The 17277-nt window shown below is 39.6% G+C and overlaps 1 protein-coding gene across 1 annotated transcript in view; it reads left to right on the top strand.

Moving 5' to 3' along the window:
• Positions 1-17277, top strand: part of LOC140229524 (uncharacterized) — a 153999-nt gene that overhangs the window by 109448 nt on the left and 27274 nt on the right. The window contains 19 exon segments of the mRNA XM_072309772.1: positions 151-313; positions 912-1100; positions 1822-2002; positions 2719-2864; positions 3066-3203; positions 3929-4039; positions 4568-4683; positions 5073-5233; positions 6728-6955; positions 7435-7770; positions 8349-8621; positions 9035-9190; positions 9654-9824; positions 12053-12207; positions 12684-12824; positions 14633-14774; positions 15693-15826; positions 16404-16580; positions 17014-17220. Coding sequence (XP_072165873.1) covers positions 151-313; positions 912-1100; positions 1822-2002; positions 2719-2864; positions 3066-3203; positions 3929-4039; positions 4568-4683; positions 5073-5233; positions 6728-6955; positions 7435-7770; positions 8349-8621; positions 9035-9190; positions 9654-9824; positions 12053-12207; positions 12684-12824; positions 14633-14774; positions 15693-15826; positions 16404-16580; positions 17014-17220 — 3325 coding nt within the window.

The raw sequence follows: 17277 nt of genomic DNA, 5'->3' as shown, positions 1-17277 counted from the left end.
AGAATAATACCAGTGCAAAAAACAAACCTGCTGTGTCCCCTTAACTGGGACCCGAAGACTCTTAAGCAGTGCTGATATGTTGCCATGGAGCATTTTGATTGTCACATACAGCACTTTACCCTGTCTCTCTCTCTTATTGTACCATTCTAGGGAGAACCTATACAATACCAATGAGAGGTTCGATTATGGTGGATTCCGTGAGCTCGCCGAGCAGCAGACCCAAGTGCAGACGTCGACAACTCTCTTTGCGTACCGCTTTGTCGACCCTGGTGTCTACGTTTTCACTCTCAGCAACAATACGGCAAAGAAAATGGTAAAGATTCAGAGGCAGATATGAACCAAGAATCATTGTATATGTAGCATTTTTACAAACAAATGTATATGTGTCACAAAGTAGAATCTTTTTGAAATCTTAACCCATTGAGGAAGAGCTAATTTTGCTATAACACACATTTCACATAGACACCTGCCTGAGTATATTCACTGGGACTAGTCTTCAACAGGATTTAAACAACACCAATGCACATGAGTATTTGAACATTTGGTATCAAGTAGTCAAGAAAACATTTATAAATGTAAAACAAATAAAAACATTTGATCCGTTAAAGGAACTTCTCAGGGTAAATCCTGGCAGAAGTAAGCCTTGTCTTGTTTTATCAGTATTTGGTGATACACGACTGATGTGTACAAAGCATTGGTTGAGAATGATAAGGGCGCTAAATTGCCACTGAAGCCATGGTGTTGGAGACGCTACTTCAATGCATGCTCTCAGAATTTGTCAGTATGGATGGAATTTGCACTAGAGATTTGCAAAGCTGAAATCTCGCCCTGAGCATATTTCCTAGGAGGATTAAATCACAAATTATTTCCTCCCTGCTAATGCCGGATTTTTGTCGCATTCTGTCCTGCAGTACATCCGTGTCATGGCAGAGAATGCTCAGTGCTCCGAGGAGGGTCCCTTCTTCCCGTCCACGCCTCGTTACATCATCCAGAACGGCATCTCGCTGGAGTCCGGCATCCTCCTGGCCCCAGACTGGATCACCATCGGTCTGGTCCTGGGTCTGAGTGTCCTCCTGTCCATCCTCCTCATCCTAGCATTGGTTCGTATCCATGGCAACCGCATCATTAGTGTCATCATCATCATAGTTGGATGATCTTGTCTCCTTCTATGTACACTTATATATTCTAGAGCTCTGCCAATTTCATGTCATCGCTGTTCCTTGATATAGTTCATAGTGGAGGCAGAAATTTATTCAAATTAGTTTTTCAAATAAATAAATTCAATAAGTCATTAATTCTTATTTATTTTTATATTTTTCATAAAGACAAGAACAGCAGTGATTCTCGTATCGAGTTGCTTTTGTGATTGCAGCTGATTTACAAGTTGCAATAAAAGTAGAAATTTACACCAAATCTTATGTCTGAGGATATTGATGAATGATATGGTGTAATTAGATTTTCTTTTTGTTTGTTGATAATCATTTGGTTTCAGTGTATTGAGCTCAGGAATTACACTTATTCTCGAGCGTGGAGAGAGATGGAATTTTTCTTTTCGTCATAATTGAAATAGGGTTGAAATGATACCAGTTGTTTGGAGCAAAGGTCTTTGTCTTCCACAAATTTTCTGCCCCATTAAAAGTAGATGGTGTATGTACATGTTGTATCTAAGCGTTGGTTTTTATGACCTCAAATGTACTACACATTTGACCATATTAGATCTAGTTTGATTTTTATTTTTTCCCATCTCCCGGTTTGTGTCTTGATGTTGCAGTAGTTTATAAAGCTCAGCAAACTTAACCGTTCCCTTTTCTGCTACCACAGATGCTGTTCCGTAAGTACGGCTGGCAGAAGCAGCGCTACGTGCGCCCCAAGTTCCGGGGCTTGACCACGGCTAATAACCTCGATGACCTCTCATCGAAGGGGTCAACCGTTCATCACACCAAGAAGTACCACCGTGCCCTGGAAGCTGGCAATGCTGAAGCTGAAGAGGGCGCTGTGCCAGGTATCAATGTCAAAATTCAAAATGTATGACATATTACCCAGACTAATTTGATAGGACAGCCATGTATTAAAGTGGTTGATGAAACCTGTGAGAAAGAAACCACAGTGCACCAGTATTACTCTTTCTTCCCCCAGATGGTTTAATTATGATAAAATGTATGTGCTAAACTCACTTTTTTTGGGGGGGTCAAAGCACATGTTGCAAATCTCTAGTGTATACAGTGTAGATATGGCCAAGTTGTGAGTTGCTTGACACATTACACACAATGCTAGTGAGAAACAAATTGAAATTTGCATTTTTGTTAAATGAGAGAATGCCTCTTCTGCAAACTCTCTTCTTGATATCCATTTGCATTGTTTAACTAAATGAAAAAAATAAAACAAAACAAGAAACAGGATGGTACATGTACATGTAAATTTTCAAAGAAGCTCAAACTACCCACAGGTTTAAAAGTAAGAAATGGAAGATCTGCTTGTAGTATTTCTATGCTATTTACATCAAGTTTGATTCTCCTTACATGGAGTGATAAAGTTTACTAGATTGAAATTATACTCACCCTGACTTAAAGATTTTAATTCATTTGGAATTCAGATTAAAGCTACAGTATATGTGATGATGAGAACACTGCCCTCGTTGTCCTACAAATAAAAGTTCTGTTAGAAAACAGATAACAGCCATCTGACTGAAGTGATCTCTCTTTCTTGCCCATTCCATAGTGGAAGCCATCCACGTTAAGGAGGACGAATTCTGGGACTATGACAGGCAAGTCGATCTCGAAGGGTTCACCACCAGCGACTTCTACGACCACCTATCAAGGCAGTCACGTCATGTGACCAACGAACTTGGCAGGCAAAAGGATGAGGTAAACCCTACATGTTACTTTATAATTTGTCATCAGATTACATTGTATTTCAACTGTACACTGTGTATGTACCACTTTTATGCTATACTGTAAATGTATTGACACTGCTGGAAATCAACTTGAACATACATGTATGACCCCTCTTTTATGTTTTTTTTATATTTCTTCTTATAACATTTATTTATCTTTCTTAACTTTCAGGCCAAAGCCCTGTATCAGAAACTGAGCAACCAGACGCAGTCCCTCAAAGGATTGTGGGTAGCCAAGCTGAACCTGAAGGGTAAGGTTGCCCTGGCAACGGAGGAGGACCTTGCAGCATACGACGCCAAGAAGGAGGAGGTGAGAAATACAACATGTACACAGGTTTAACCCTATGTGTGCCTTGAGTGCTGATTGACATAGAAAACCCCATAGCATTCTACACACTGTCCAAAGCCCCTGGTACAGAAAGGGTTACTTACGATCCGTTGCCACAGGAGTGTGCAATCATTAACATATAATTTGGAGGAGAAGAAAATCGGTTTTTGCAAAGACTTGTTGGAGTAGTTGACATTTCAGAATTAATCAAACAATGTGTAGAAACAATTTCTAATAGAGAAATGGTCTGTTTTCTATGTCACTGATAGAAGTGGTAGCACTGAATCCAATATTGTATGGCATGCCTGTTCTTAATTGAAATTAATAATAGCAAATTGATAGAGACATGTATTTAATATTGTTTAAACATCATCATGTCAAAGTCTTCAATGGCCTTCTCTTTAAAGTGGCAGTGCCTCTGCTTGGTAGGCAAGTATGCGATGCAGGTTCAAATCTCCAGATACATTAGTTCCTTCTTTTTTGCTGGTGTTCATAATAACACAGTTTGAGCATATGATCTTACTCATAGTGAGTAACAGCATTAGAAAAAAGAAAAAATCTGCACATGATATTTTGCCCATCCTTATTTCAGTCTGCAGGTTGTGAAGTTTGTGTTTGCAACATAAAATGCCCCTAAGAGTTATTGCTTTGATGTGATCGGTCGATTTCTGAGTTTGATTGAGGATACATCTTGCAATCTCTTGCAGCTTGAGATGGAGCTGGAGCGTCGTCGTGAGCTCGGGATGAGGATGGAGGCCTACCTCAAGAGACAGCAGGACATCCTGTCCGAAGATGAGCGATACCGCGAGGATCACCAGGTAACAGAAAGGGTGCTCTAGAAAAATTAAACAATTAACAGAGAAGATTTCCGCCGGAGTCTCAATCGTTTTGTGCATCTGAATTTTGGAGATAACATCCCAGCGCACTTTTGATCAAAAGGTCAACTGATGATTTGTGGAAAATTTGCAGTAGTTGCTGAGGACTATTTTGTTTGAGAGATTTTCAAAGTCACTAAACTGACATGCATGCTGTGCTGTACACACTACCAACATTCAGTACCTGCATATGTATTGGCAATTGAGATGGCACCATTTTTCATTTTTGTTTGCTGAATTAGCTTCATTAGGAATAAGTACAATATGCTTTGTGATCTGTCAGCCTCTTCTTTATGATAGTTTTATACCTATGTGTCTTTGTGATACTTATTTTAGATAATGAATTTTTGGTGACATCGCCGTACTAAATTTGGCTTGCATTGAACAAATATCTTGAAAAAAAAAATGCTCTAGTCCTAGAATAGGTGACCTATATAATATTTGTTTTGTTCTGACTCCTCTTCCCCCCAGGTGTCTTTCCTGTCCAGTCTCAGCGAGGCCAACCGTCTCCTGGATGAGTACTCGGAGAAACTCGCTTCAGGGGCGAACTCCTTGGAACACGAATTTGACAACTCTATGCAGAATCAGTAAGCTTTTTTTTTGACTATTTGTTTGTTTGTCATTTTTTTTTCTCCTTCCTGATCATTTGTTACAATTGCCACTTATACCTAAACTGCAAAGGATGATCGAAACATACTGTATTTGGTCATATCGTTGTGCCAAAAGTTTTGGCCGACCGACCGACCGACCGACCGACCGACCGACCGACCGACCGACCAACCGACCAACCAACCAACCAACCAACCAACCAACCGGTCAGTCAGCCAGTCAATCAGTCAGCCAGTCAGTCAGTCAGTCAGTCAGTCAATCAGTCGATCAATCAAGCAATCAAGCAATCGTTCTTCAGTGCACATCATGTCCTGGAGACTTACACTTGCAGTTGACTTCATCTTCTTTCCTCCCCCTTTTCCCCCAGCATGATCCACCGCATCGGCGCTCTCCTCAAAGAGATGCACACCGAAGTATCTGCAGAGTGCCAGCGGGTTGGGGCCTGGGGAGTTACAGGTCAGGGGTCAGGAGGTCTACTGATGACCCCTGGGTCATATGACACGCCGCTTCCAATTCAAGATCTCTTTGGTGAGTTGAACAGTAGGTGCAGGAATTCTTATGTCACATAGTTGTAAAACTTCATCAGAGAGAGCATCCAATACAATGTTGTGTTTTTAATTAGTGATTATATCAGCTTGAATTTTGTTGTGTTCAAGATTCTCAACAATATTTTTGTAACATTTTGCCCATTAAGATGGTGAAGAATTTGTAGGAATTTGTCATTAAGAGCAAACTGTTATTGCATTGATTTAGTTAAATCTATTGTTTTACCAACAAAGCTAGACTGGGGCTTTAGGTGTAATTGCATTATTTGATAACAATGACCCAGATGAAACAGGAAGTATATACAGTTGTAGTACTTGTAGCAAGATTCAGTTTAAAAGTTATTTAGTTTAATAATATCTTCTCCCTGCATGACACCTTTTCTGCATACACTTGTATCCACGAAGTACATGTAGATCTTATGTTTTCAGCGTTCACCACTGCACATGATGACCTTAAAAATACCTTGATTTGTTTGGTTGTTTTTTTGAGTGGGTACTATTCTAATTTACATTTGGCAATCAGTGTACACTCATACTTCATATGGGGGTTGTCTGATTTGCTTTTGATATAAGGAGTACTCTAAAACCATATATCGTCGCCGGTCACACGAACCGACGAATCACTCGATTTTGGGTCAAATTTTCGATTTTGAGATTTTCACTCATTTCGATAGTAGACATTCCATACTGCATATTCTGAAATTCTCAGTGTGTAATTCCGTGTAATTTTTACGTAGTTATCCCTTTTTGTAGAAGTATGTAATTCCATTTGTGAAAATTATTTGTTTTCCCCATAGACGCATGTGTTAAACAATCAGGTGATTCGACGGTTCGGTGACCGCGCGTACTAGTACGCGCGGTCAGGCGGTCACCGAACCGACGAATCAGTGCACATTGACTTGCGTGTAGTTTTTGAGATTCAACAGTTCATTGACCGCGCGCACAGTGCGCGTACTATGTAATACATTTGTTGACAATGACAACGCTCAATGTACATGAACATATGGACACACATGGAAAATGACAACGTTCTTTGCAGACCGAAAATACATGCATGCAGCTCTTTGACGATTTCCCGCTTATTTGTTAACAATACAATTCGATAAAAACTTCACAAGTTAGAGCAAGAATTGAAGTCTGATGTACTACAAAAATAATTGGAAATTATAGACATGAAAGTGTAGCAACCATAAGTCAAAAATGGGTTAACTTCAAACGCGATTTTCTCGAATTGTCATTCTTACGCAAACCTGAGGGATTCGTCGGTTCGTGTGACCGGCGACGATATGTATATGGATGTAGAGTCAAATTCAAAGCAAGTTCTTTTGTAGTTTTCTGTCAGTTGTGTAGAAATCATTTTCTGCAGAATGATTTAATGTACATGTATAGATATCCAAACAGAATGAAAGCGTTCAGCATTCCCTGTTTGTTTCTATGAAAATATACTGACTGTTTTACGTATATTTGTGATGTTCAGGAGAGGACGGGAAGTTGCAGCAGACCGAGGTGACGAAGCGCGACCCCAGCACAGGTCTGGTGGTGCCAGTGAAGGGCGCCCTCATGCTGCTGGCGAGTGGCGAGGTCAGAGAGGTGCCCGAGGATTACTTCGTCCACCCCAAGACTGGACGCGTCATGCCAATTAAGGGCAACGTGGCATACGACACAATGGGCTCTCGACTTATCGTCACAGTCGATACCTCTTCAAGTAAGCATTAAGAGTTTTTTTTTTTTTCTAAAGTGCAGGATTTTCACCTTGTCATTTAGTATAATACTTATGCCAGTGTTTAACACACTAAAATGAATTCCCATTTAGATAACACTTTAGCTGAAATAGTTTGTAAGTGTGTTTACACTATGCTTATGAGACCTCTTGTGGTCACTGTATTTTACATTACTACATGTATCAAAGTTAGCAAAGACTGCTTACTTTTTGGTATGCTTGATTTCTAAAATCAAATGAATACAAGTAACTCTCTTTATAGTGGAGGCCTTGGGACTAGCAGTTTTTATTTGTCGTATCAAAATTTTCTAATACCCAAAAGTATTAGGTATATAGGGATATGTAGATAATCATTTGGGAATTTGTATTTTGCCTTTGTTGTAAAGAAATTCCATTGTAACCATGTTTGTTAGTTTGGGACTGCATTGTAATGTCAAAGTGCTCTGCCCATCTCTAATCCCCAGCTGAACTACCACGGTCTGATGAGGGCGTCATCCCATTCGTACCGTACCCCATGGATCCCAACACGGGGGCCCCGGTCCACTCGCGGGTCATCGAGGCGGAGCACTCGGGGGAGATCAAGCTCGGTGCGCCCATGTCGGACCTCTCCACCGGCCTCCAGTGCCCCATACTGGGCATCACCATCCACCCGGAGACGGGCGTGGCATACCCCCTGTGTGGCACCCATGTGGACCCGGTCACCGGTCTGCCCCTCCCCATCGAGGTTGGATCCCTCATGATTGACCCCAGCAGTGACCAGCCGGTGCCGATCCTGGACATTGCCATTGATGCAGAGACAGGTGAGGGGATTAAAAGAAATGATTTGAATGGCTTCTTGGGGATAGGATAATCCTCACAGTTTATTCCCATTTTCCAAATCGAATCAAATTTATGTACGATGAGGGGATGAAAAGAAATGATGTAAATTACTTCATGGGATGGGATAATTTCACAGTTTAATCCCAGTTTTAAATTTGAGTTAAAATGGAGGACCCTAGTGGAGATTAAGGCTCTTAAAGTCTGGTCCCCTGCTCATGCAAGCGATTTTACAAGTTTACCATGAAATATGGTGTTGTTAAAATTATGGTCTTCCATCTTTCTTCTTTTATTGATTGATTTATCATTGTCATTTTTCAATCAGAGCATTAAATATGAATGCACCATAGGTCTGTGTACTTGCTGAAAGAGTTTGTTGTTTAGTTTTCACGACAGATTTTGTACTCTTCTTTATTCTACATGTACAATGTACATATATATTCCAAAATTTTCAAAGGCATTTCCCCTGTTATGCAACCAGCCACATTTTACTTTAGACATACTCTGTGGAATTGTGTCTTGGCACATTGGTAATGATTTGTGATTATCTCGTGGTTGCCAGGCGATGTGATTCCCATCGGTGGAGTCACCCAGTCCCAGTCCAGCGACCACGATGCGTTCTTCCCCCTGGTGCGTGGGGAGAAGTTCTCCGAGCCACTCAGCATGCTGGTGTCTCACGTCGGAGGAGCCAGGCTGCAGGGCGTGGAGATCGGACCGACGGGTGGCAGCTACCAGGCACTCCTGGATGCAAGCCTCATGACGGCCGAGATCCGAGTCATGGACAAGATTAAGACTTACCTGGATCACGTTATCGGTGAGAAAAACAAAAGCTGAAGTTAATCAGGGGTTTGGACTTTTGTGTTATTGTACAACATTGGATGGTACACCCTTTGTTTGATATAAAAGGATGCCAAGTGTGAATGTGATAGGAATTGCTATACTGAAAAATGGAAATTTTACTGCATTTCAGGCTGTATGAAACCAGGCGCACAAGTAAAGCATGAATTTTTTTTTTTTTAATTTTTGTGCTCATCACACGTAATACTAGTATATTATGTTTTGATTCATCTTGCTCGATCCAGCCTGAACAATTATTTCCACTTTTACAGTAATTAGTTAGGCATGTATAATACAGTGTATGTTATGTTCAGGTGCATCCATTTTTGTCTGATAATTTCCCCTTTTGAGGTTAATCTGAATTTCTGACTGGAATGGAAACTTTGATTCCTCCTCCAGGTCCTGACGGAGCCAACTGTCGCCACGAGCAGAATCTCCTTGAGACAGCGGTCAAGGAGATGACCAACATCCGGCAGCGGTCAAGGACTCACATGATACGAGATGCACTGGACGTAGAGAGGAGACTAGAGAGAGCCAACATCCTGGCCGTCAGTGGAGGAGCTCCAGGTATGGTTACCATGGTGATATTACTTGTGATGGTGATGGTGGTGATGATGATGATGGTGATGAGTTTGATGTAGAGACATTGATGAACATATCAGCAACAAATGTTAAGAATGGATGTACACCAGAATGATATTTGCACTCTGAACATGTACAAGTATGGGTGAATTGTAATTACAGTATGATCGCCTAAGTGGTACAGTGTATGTTGGGTGGATTTAGAATAAGATACAGTTGTATATATCGTAGGGTTTAAAGTGTATATTTGTGCTTTTGCTTATAGAATTTATTTGAAGGAAAAGAAAGCTGAGAGTATTGACAGTTGTCAGTCTTTCACAAACTCTGTTATGATTTCATCACAAGAATTAATGAAGATTGTTCTGTGATTTGCTGAACATATTGCAGTAGGGATGAGTGAGATGTCAAGGTAAACTATGCATGATATATTTGACTCTTTCGGTATCAGGAATGTATGAGTTTGCCGAGACCGGCCAGATTCTGCCCATCTTGGTCGGCACGTTGATGACCGACCCCGCCGGGTCGGGCAAGAAGGTGCCAATTTTGGGAGTGGAGAAGAACCCGGAGACGGGAAGACTGATGCCACTTGGAGGAACCATGGAGGACCATAATGGAGATGGTGAGTGACCTCATTACAGTAGCCCTGGGCCAGTTCCTTCTCTTTTTGAGTGTATTCATACATACATCAAATTTTGATTTAAATTTCAAACTTGATGTAGGCAAATTATACTTCCTGTAAGTTTAAAATTTAGAGCAGATTTGCATTAGAACTGGGCGAATGTTGTAATGGGTAGTACATAGGGCATATACTTCACAAAGTTTTTATTTTCATGAATTTCGCAAATCTGGTGCTACATGGATGTAATTGCAAATTTAACAACATGCTAAACTGTGAACTGAATCTGGCATGAATGTGACGTGCAAGTGTAAATTTCTCCATTCTAACTGTATTCCTTGATCATGTATTTAACCATTTATGAAGTTGTTGCGAGGTCCCAAAGCCCAAAATTGAACTTGTTAAGAGTATGGCGTATACAGTATTTTACAATTCCCAGCAGTGGATGGACGCATAGTTTCTCTGTAGATACTCCATACCTAGTAAATTGCCCATTGTTAATGTTTTGTTGTTGAAGGCGTTTATTTTGTCACATCAGCAAACATATCTTTATAAATATCTTGATATGCTTATGACTGTATTTATTCCAGTGTATGGCATTAAATGGGCTATCATGATAAGAATATATTTTTGATATCCCCTGCAGTAATCATCGCATGATCTTGATAATCATGCATGAAGCACAGTAAGAATCTTAGAGTGGTAGCAGTTAACCAGCATCATATATGTATTTACTTGTATTTTATTTGGCCAATGTACACAGCTGTCCCTGACACAGGAGGTAACATTTGGATTTTGTTGTATCGACCAAATCTCAGACCCCCCTAACCTTTTTCTATACCTGCATGATGATACAGTATACCAATACATGTTTCGCTTTTGTATCTCCTGGAATTGAAATTCTGAGTGCCCATGTGTTGACTTAAGAAGTTCTTTACCCATAGAAGTAATATTTTCATTGCGATTGATAGAGTTGATGTGTGCATTGTTAATTTGCCAACTCAAACTACATAATGCTTTAAGATACCCCTTTTAATTGCCTGAATGCGACTCTTCTTAATCCCTTTCCATGTGCTACATACATGTTTGTACATGTATTATGTGCTGTTTTAATATATGGTGTATGCTGCTTCTTGTAGGTATGATGTTTATGGAGTTAGTGCTCATTGTGTAGAACAAAAAGTCTTTCCAGTTAGCATTGCTCAAGAAGGCTATGGAAAGCCAAGTACGCCATTATTCATTTTACACTGGATATCAGACAGGTATCAAACGTTTAAATGATTCAGATTGAGATGTTTGTGAAAACATCTAGTGAGTTTGTGAAAGAACAAACTGATGTTGTTACATTTTCTTGTTTTAAATTCACACAATTTGTATGTCATGTGCATGTGACATGTTGCGACAGTATTGATCAAATTGTTTTCCAGAAGAGTATCTCGTGTTTTACCTTACTTAACTTCTACTGAGTCAAAGGCTTTAACTGTTAAACTGGAAATTTTGTGTGCATTTCGCACAACCAGAAATGAGCACAAAAAATAGTAACACATGAATATTTTTTTTAATGTCAATAATGTTCCACAGAAGGAATCAGAAACATGCGAAATTCATCTCACCCAGCTGAGTGGGAAAAATTACTCACACAAAAATAACCACTTTTAGAGTATAAATTGAATGATACGGAGATAAGCCAAACTTAAGAGATTCTTTGAGAGATCAATGTGAAACTTACTTATTATTGACTGATATGAGGACAGTTTTGATGAAATAGTCAAAACAAATTTTCTGGTCAAGATGTTAATGTAGCAGTTACAAATACTGACAGTATTTGGTTCTCTCTGTTAAAGGCATTATTTACAGTTTGCAGATGAATTAAAAACCCATCTTTAGTGCTTTAAAATAGTTCTAAAATGTGAGTTAGGGATAGAAACAGCCAATGCAAAAATCTTAAACAGTATTTTCAAAGTAAAGTATTTTTGAATACACAAAATGTCAATAATAGTAATAATGAACTTGATTCTGGAATAAACCGTCTACAGTTACGGTTTAGTGAGAAAAATTGTGATACATCTCCTTATATTTTAGGCTGTATTGCGAAGTTTTTATATGGTAGGATGTTTTATGGTCCAACTGACCTACACATATGCGTATGCATCAAATGTGATAACTCAAGCATTTTTTTTTATCACTGCTCCCAATGGTTAACAGTACCTCTAATCTTATGCAACTTTCAGGTCTGGTTCCGATCATGATCGGTCACTTGGCTGTGGACCCCGTGACCGGTGACCTCAGTCCAGTGACCGGAGTCCGAATCAGTTCGGACACGGGCACAGTGATACCGGTCACCCTGTCGGGCGGGGCCAAGAAGACCAAGCCGCCTCTTGGAGCGGTGAGTGCATCATCTCTTGAACTTAGACCTTTGCAGTGTCCTCCAGCATCAAAAACTGAACACAATAAGGACCTCCCCCCCCCCCCCCACCAGAAATATTCCAATTATCGGTGTAACCAAATTGATTTTGTATAATTATATTCCTGAAATGCTTGTATATGTACATCCTGTTTATCACAGCTGTCATGCATGTACATGTTATGCAAGCCTAGATTTCGCGCTGCAGATTACTTTTTGCACTCATGCATGTAACAAGCACTGAGATATGAGAAATAAAAATATCCAACACACAGTGTACATATACTTAAAGTCACTTTGAGGCTATCCTGAACATTCTTTCATTTTGAAAGTTTACTTTTGGAGATTTTGTTTGAAATGGAGATGGTAATTATGAAAGCCAGACGGGGTGATTGTACAAACTATTGTACTTGACTGCAGTTTATATTGAAGAGTCTCTTTCTGTCTCTGTCTCTCAGGTGTCCATGCTGGAGGATGAGCTTGTTGCTAGGCGTGGCTTCTGGCGTCGCCAGCGGCAACGGGAGGAGGAGGTGATTAATATGGAGTCTCACCTGACACATCAACTCATCCTGGAAATAGACAACCTCTCACCCAGCAAGGTAAAGATGTCTAGGAGGTGTAGATAATTGAGTATCTGAATATAAGAACGACCCAAGTCCATGGAAGACCGTTTCGAGTAAACTTTAAAAAACTTCATATCTTTTTCATTTGTCCAATAATATTCTATTTAACTGTGATGGGAAGGCAACATTGTATATACAAATTAGAACGTATATTATTATGACAGTTGACATCTACATTAATTGTTGAGAGGCCATTTTGTGTGATGGACTTGGGTCGTTCTTTGAATCATATGGACTTGGGTCATTCTTTGAATCATATACATGATATTCTGCTATAGAGATGAGAGAAGGATGAGAGAGGGTGCTATAATATGAATGTAAGAATGACCCAAGTCCTTCATTTTTACATTCATGTAAGATTTAAAGGGAACGTAAACCCAAAGAGCAACGTGGGTTGAGTGCAAGCAGTAACATTAGTAAAACACATCAGTGAAAGTTTGAGAAAAATCGGGCAATCGATGCAAAAGTTATGAATTTTTAAAGTTTTGGTGTTGGAACTGCTGGGTAAGGAGACTGCTAGAGGTTATGACGTATGAGTGGACTACAATATAAAGAAAATATAAAGGGAATTTAATAAAAATTCATTTTTCGTGAAAATTACACATTCCATCGACTTGATACTGACATATGTTAGGGGCAGTAATTATTCCCCCTACTTTCTGAAAGCGGTTTGTCAAGTACTCTTTCATTTCGCTAGAAAAGTACATTTTTGTGGAATTCCTTTTATATTTTCTTTATATTGTTGTCCACTCATACGTCATAACCTCTAGTAGTCTCATCATCCAGCGGTTCCAACACCAAAACTTTAAAAATTCATAACTTTTGCATCGATCGTCCAATTTTCCTCAAACTTCACTGTTGTGTTCTACTAATGTTAATGCTTTTACTCAATCCACATTACTCTTTGGGTTTATGTTCCCTTTAACTCATTCATTTCAGGCACTTCCAGGGATAATTAGGATTTATCATTTATACACAAGATGAGTCCATGCATACGCTACAATCTCCCATGTCAAACTGAATTTGGCCAAAAATTAGACTTGGGTCGTTCTTATATTCAGGACTTCAATTATGTGATGTAAATAATGTATGAAAATTAACCTTACATGTACACGTATCTCCTTTACATTAAGACATCTATATGATATAGTGTGGTACAAAAAAACAACAACAACAATAGCAAAATCATTAACCATTGTTCATTGATATACATGCTACAATTGTATGTTTTTGTAACGTGTGACAATGGAAAAATCTTTTTCTTTTCTTCAAATCATAGATTGATGACTGACATGTTGGCAACACGATACTCCAGTTAAATTTCTTTATCCTCAATTTTAACTGTTTCCGGATTTCATTAAGTCCATCAACAGTCATGTGATGTGCATATGCACAATGCACAATCTACAATATCTTGTAACTGCCGGTCTTGAATAACACCTGTCAACATCACAATAAAGTGCAAAGCTCTGTGAAGTGAAGATATTTGATGGGATATTGATAGATTTAGTGACTCTGCCCAAATCTGTTGTTATATTTTGTGATATGTTATATATATATATCTCCTTTTATATATTCATATTTGTGATACGTTATATACCTCATTTTATATATTTCATATTTATGACTATGTGTTTATATATATTTCATATATGTTATGTATGTTTTATTTCATATCTTTCTAACATATGTTATTTCCATATCTTTCTACTACATTGTATATGTTATGTTTATATACTTCTTATTGACGTGAGTACTGATTGAATGTATGGTTGCTTCTTCAGGTTGAGTCATCCCTCGAGACGATCACGGAGCAAGTCAAGGCCATCGCCGACCACCAGCGTCGAGAGGTGGAGAGGCGCATCGAGACCACGGAGGAGCTCAGCAACCTCTTGCCCAGCTCCATCATGGCTGTCCTCACCCAAGGTAGAGGGGGCCCTTCAAGTCTGTTAGAGAACTTTGATAGTTAATAGCATGTAGATTCTGTGGTGCAGATATCCTATTTCAAGACTAGACAATACAGAGACTCAAATCTCTCCCACTTTGAGAATGTTTTCTCAAAATCTCCCACTCTCTCATTTGTGTTTGAATTTCTTTCACACTAGTTGTGCATCTTCCGCGTGAGATGTGTTTTCTCCCACTTAAAATTTAACTTTATCCCACCCAACATTATTTTTGCCATATATATGTATTTATACATGTATGTTCAAATATAAGGCTAGGATGACATTAGAGCGCAGCTATAACCCTTGAGCTTCCAGGGCCCCGAAGTGGTTCCTGGACTCTGGCAGTTAGGGGCACCGCACTTCTGTGCGTTGCATGCACATAATATTGTGAGCATGTTCATGCAATTAGATTTTCCTCTTTGTGGGGGGGGGGGGGTGAAGGCAGGAGAATTTTCCATTTAAGAGGTGCTTTGAGTTGGAGTTTTGTTGCAGATTATCTGGGCAATACACTTCTGTTTGTTTTTTATTTTGTTTTGTGTTTTGTCTTTATTCTATCCTAGTGTATTGTTGTATAGCCTAACATTCTAATGATTTAGAAATGTATATACTGTGTACAGCAACGCCTGCCACCATCAAGGAATGAAGGGGGAAAAAAACATACAAATACCAAATTATAAACTTAAGTACAATGTAGAACTTCGGGGAAACATTCACCTGAACGTACATGTAGAATTATCCCAATATGAAAAAGAGTTATGGTCAGTTCACAATAGTAATGGTGACTATAAGCTTACAAACTATGGGAAATATGATTCAGCATGCGTACTACTGTAAGCATGTGCAAATTATGGCAAGCCAACACTCATCATTGTGTTTCTTGGTTTCATAATTCTCCTAGGTGATGACCCCGAGAGCGTGTCAGCAGACAAACATAACTTGGCTCACACCAAGTACACTGATTCTGTGAGGAAGTTCTACAACCGGCTGCAGGCTGAGGAGGCTAAGTACAAGGAGAGGATGGAAGAATTACAAGTAAATTTTCTTCTTTTTGTTTTTAAATAAAGTGCATTTAGAGCTAATGATAGCTCATGAAGAATGAAAACAAAAACAGAAATGAAATATAGCATAGGCAGCAGTTCACCATGATAGATATCCCCATGTTCTAATCAATGCTTCATAACATCCACCGAGACAAAATTGGAGGTGTGCTATGAACTATCTCTATGGAGATTTGTATGCATCTCGAAAATATTGTATTATTATAACCACTTGAGTTTACATGTACACCATTTTTAGTTACAATGTACATGTACAAATTTGTGTGACCTAGGGCACATTTCATAAAGAATGCTCATAAGATTGATCGTATGATCAATGCCATTTACAAAAGTTATGCTTGATCTGCTGTTAAGCCTGCTAATGCTTTAAATCAAGTGTAAGTATCTTTATGAAACAGACTTACAATCAATATTAATGAAACACTTGATTCACTGAGTCACGCTCAATAAATCCAGCACAAGATTAATTGTAATCCTTTATGTAATACGTAGGTCCCAGACAGAATGATGGAGAAGTGAAATCACAACTCCCTTTTTGTGTCATTTTCCAGGATGCCTTGAATCCAGACGCCGAGGCCGGTGCCCTCCATCGCTACCGCCAGGCCAAGGCCAGGCTGCAGGCAGATCTCAAGGACCAGCTCCTCAGCAGGACGGAGAACATTGACGAGGACCGGGCGGGGCTGGAGTACGGCAGGGAACGGACCGAACTCCTTGCCCTGGAAGCCAAGGTGAGGCGCCGTCCTTCATTGGACACAAGGAATGAAAGAGAAATTGACCTACCCAAAGTTTTGAGGACAGTTTAGTCAAGTAATGGTGAAACTTCAGACAGATGGGATAAAGGCAGTGTTAGAATAAAAGGAACAAAAAAGAATATGCTTTGAGTTATGCAAACAAGATAATTTTTTTAGCAAAAAAAAACCAAACACATACGCCATCTGAGATGGTTCCTGGAACGATAGCCTGAAGTGATGATATAGAAGCAACTGAAGGAGACTCATAACAGAAAAATGGGATATTGATTTAATGCTAGGTCTGTTTGGTAAAGGCCTTATGATAAGATGACAGAATCCCTGAAATACATACAGTATATATTTTTTTATCAATCATGATCTTTTTTGGATAATACAATGTATTTGCTGACTTTTCAAATTTTCCCAACAGGCTTTGCTCACGAATGCGATCATAATTGCGGGCACATATGATGCCACCATCACTGGCGTCTATGGCGACACCACGGCAACGGAGCAGTCCAGCCGAGAGATCATCCCTCTCCTGAAGCAGCTGATTGCCATGCTGGAAAGGGGCTCCACCTTCACCCTCTCGGCTGACCTCATCCAGGGACTGCAGGGAGGGCCAACATCTGTCACGGTGAGAAGGGAGAAGGGAGGATGGTGTGAAGGAGAGGGTGGTGTGAATAAGGGGATG

Source organism: Diadema setosum, chromosome 6 (genome assembly GCF_964275005.1).
Source record: "Diadema setosum chromosome 6, eeDiaSeto1, whole genome shotgun sequence".
Taxonomy (NCBI): domain Eukaryota; kingdom Metazoa; phylum Echinodermata; class Echinoidea; order Diadematoida; family Diadematidae; genus Diadema; species Diadema setosum.
The sequence above is the reverse complement of the archived record's forward strand: the minus strand, read 5'-3'. Positions and strand labels throughout refer to the sequence as shown.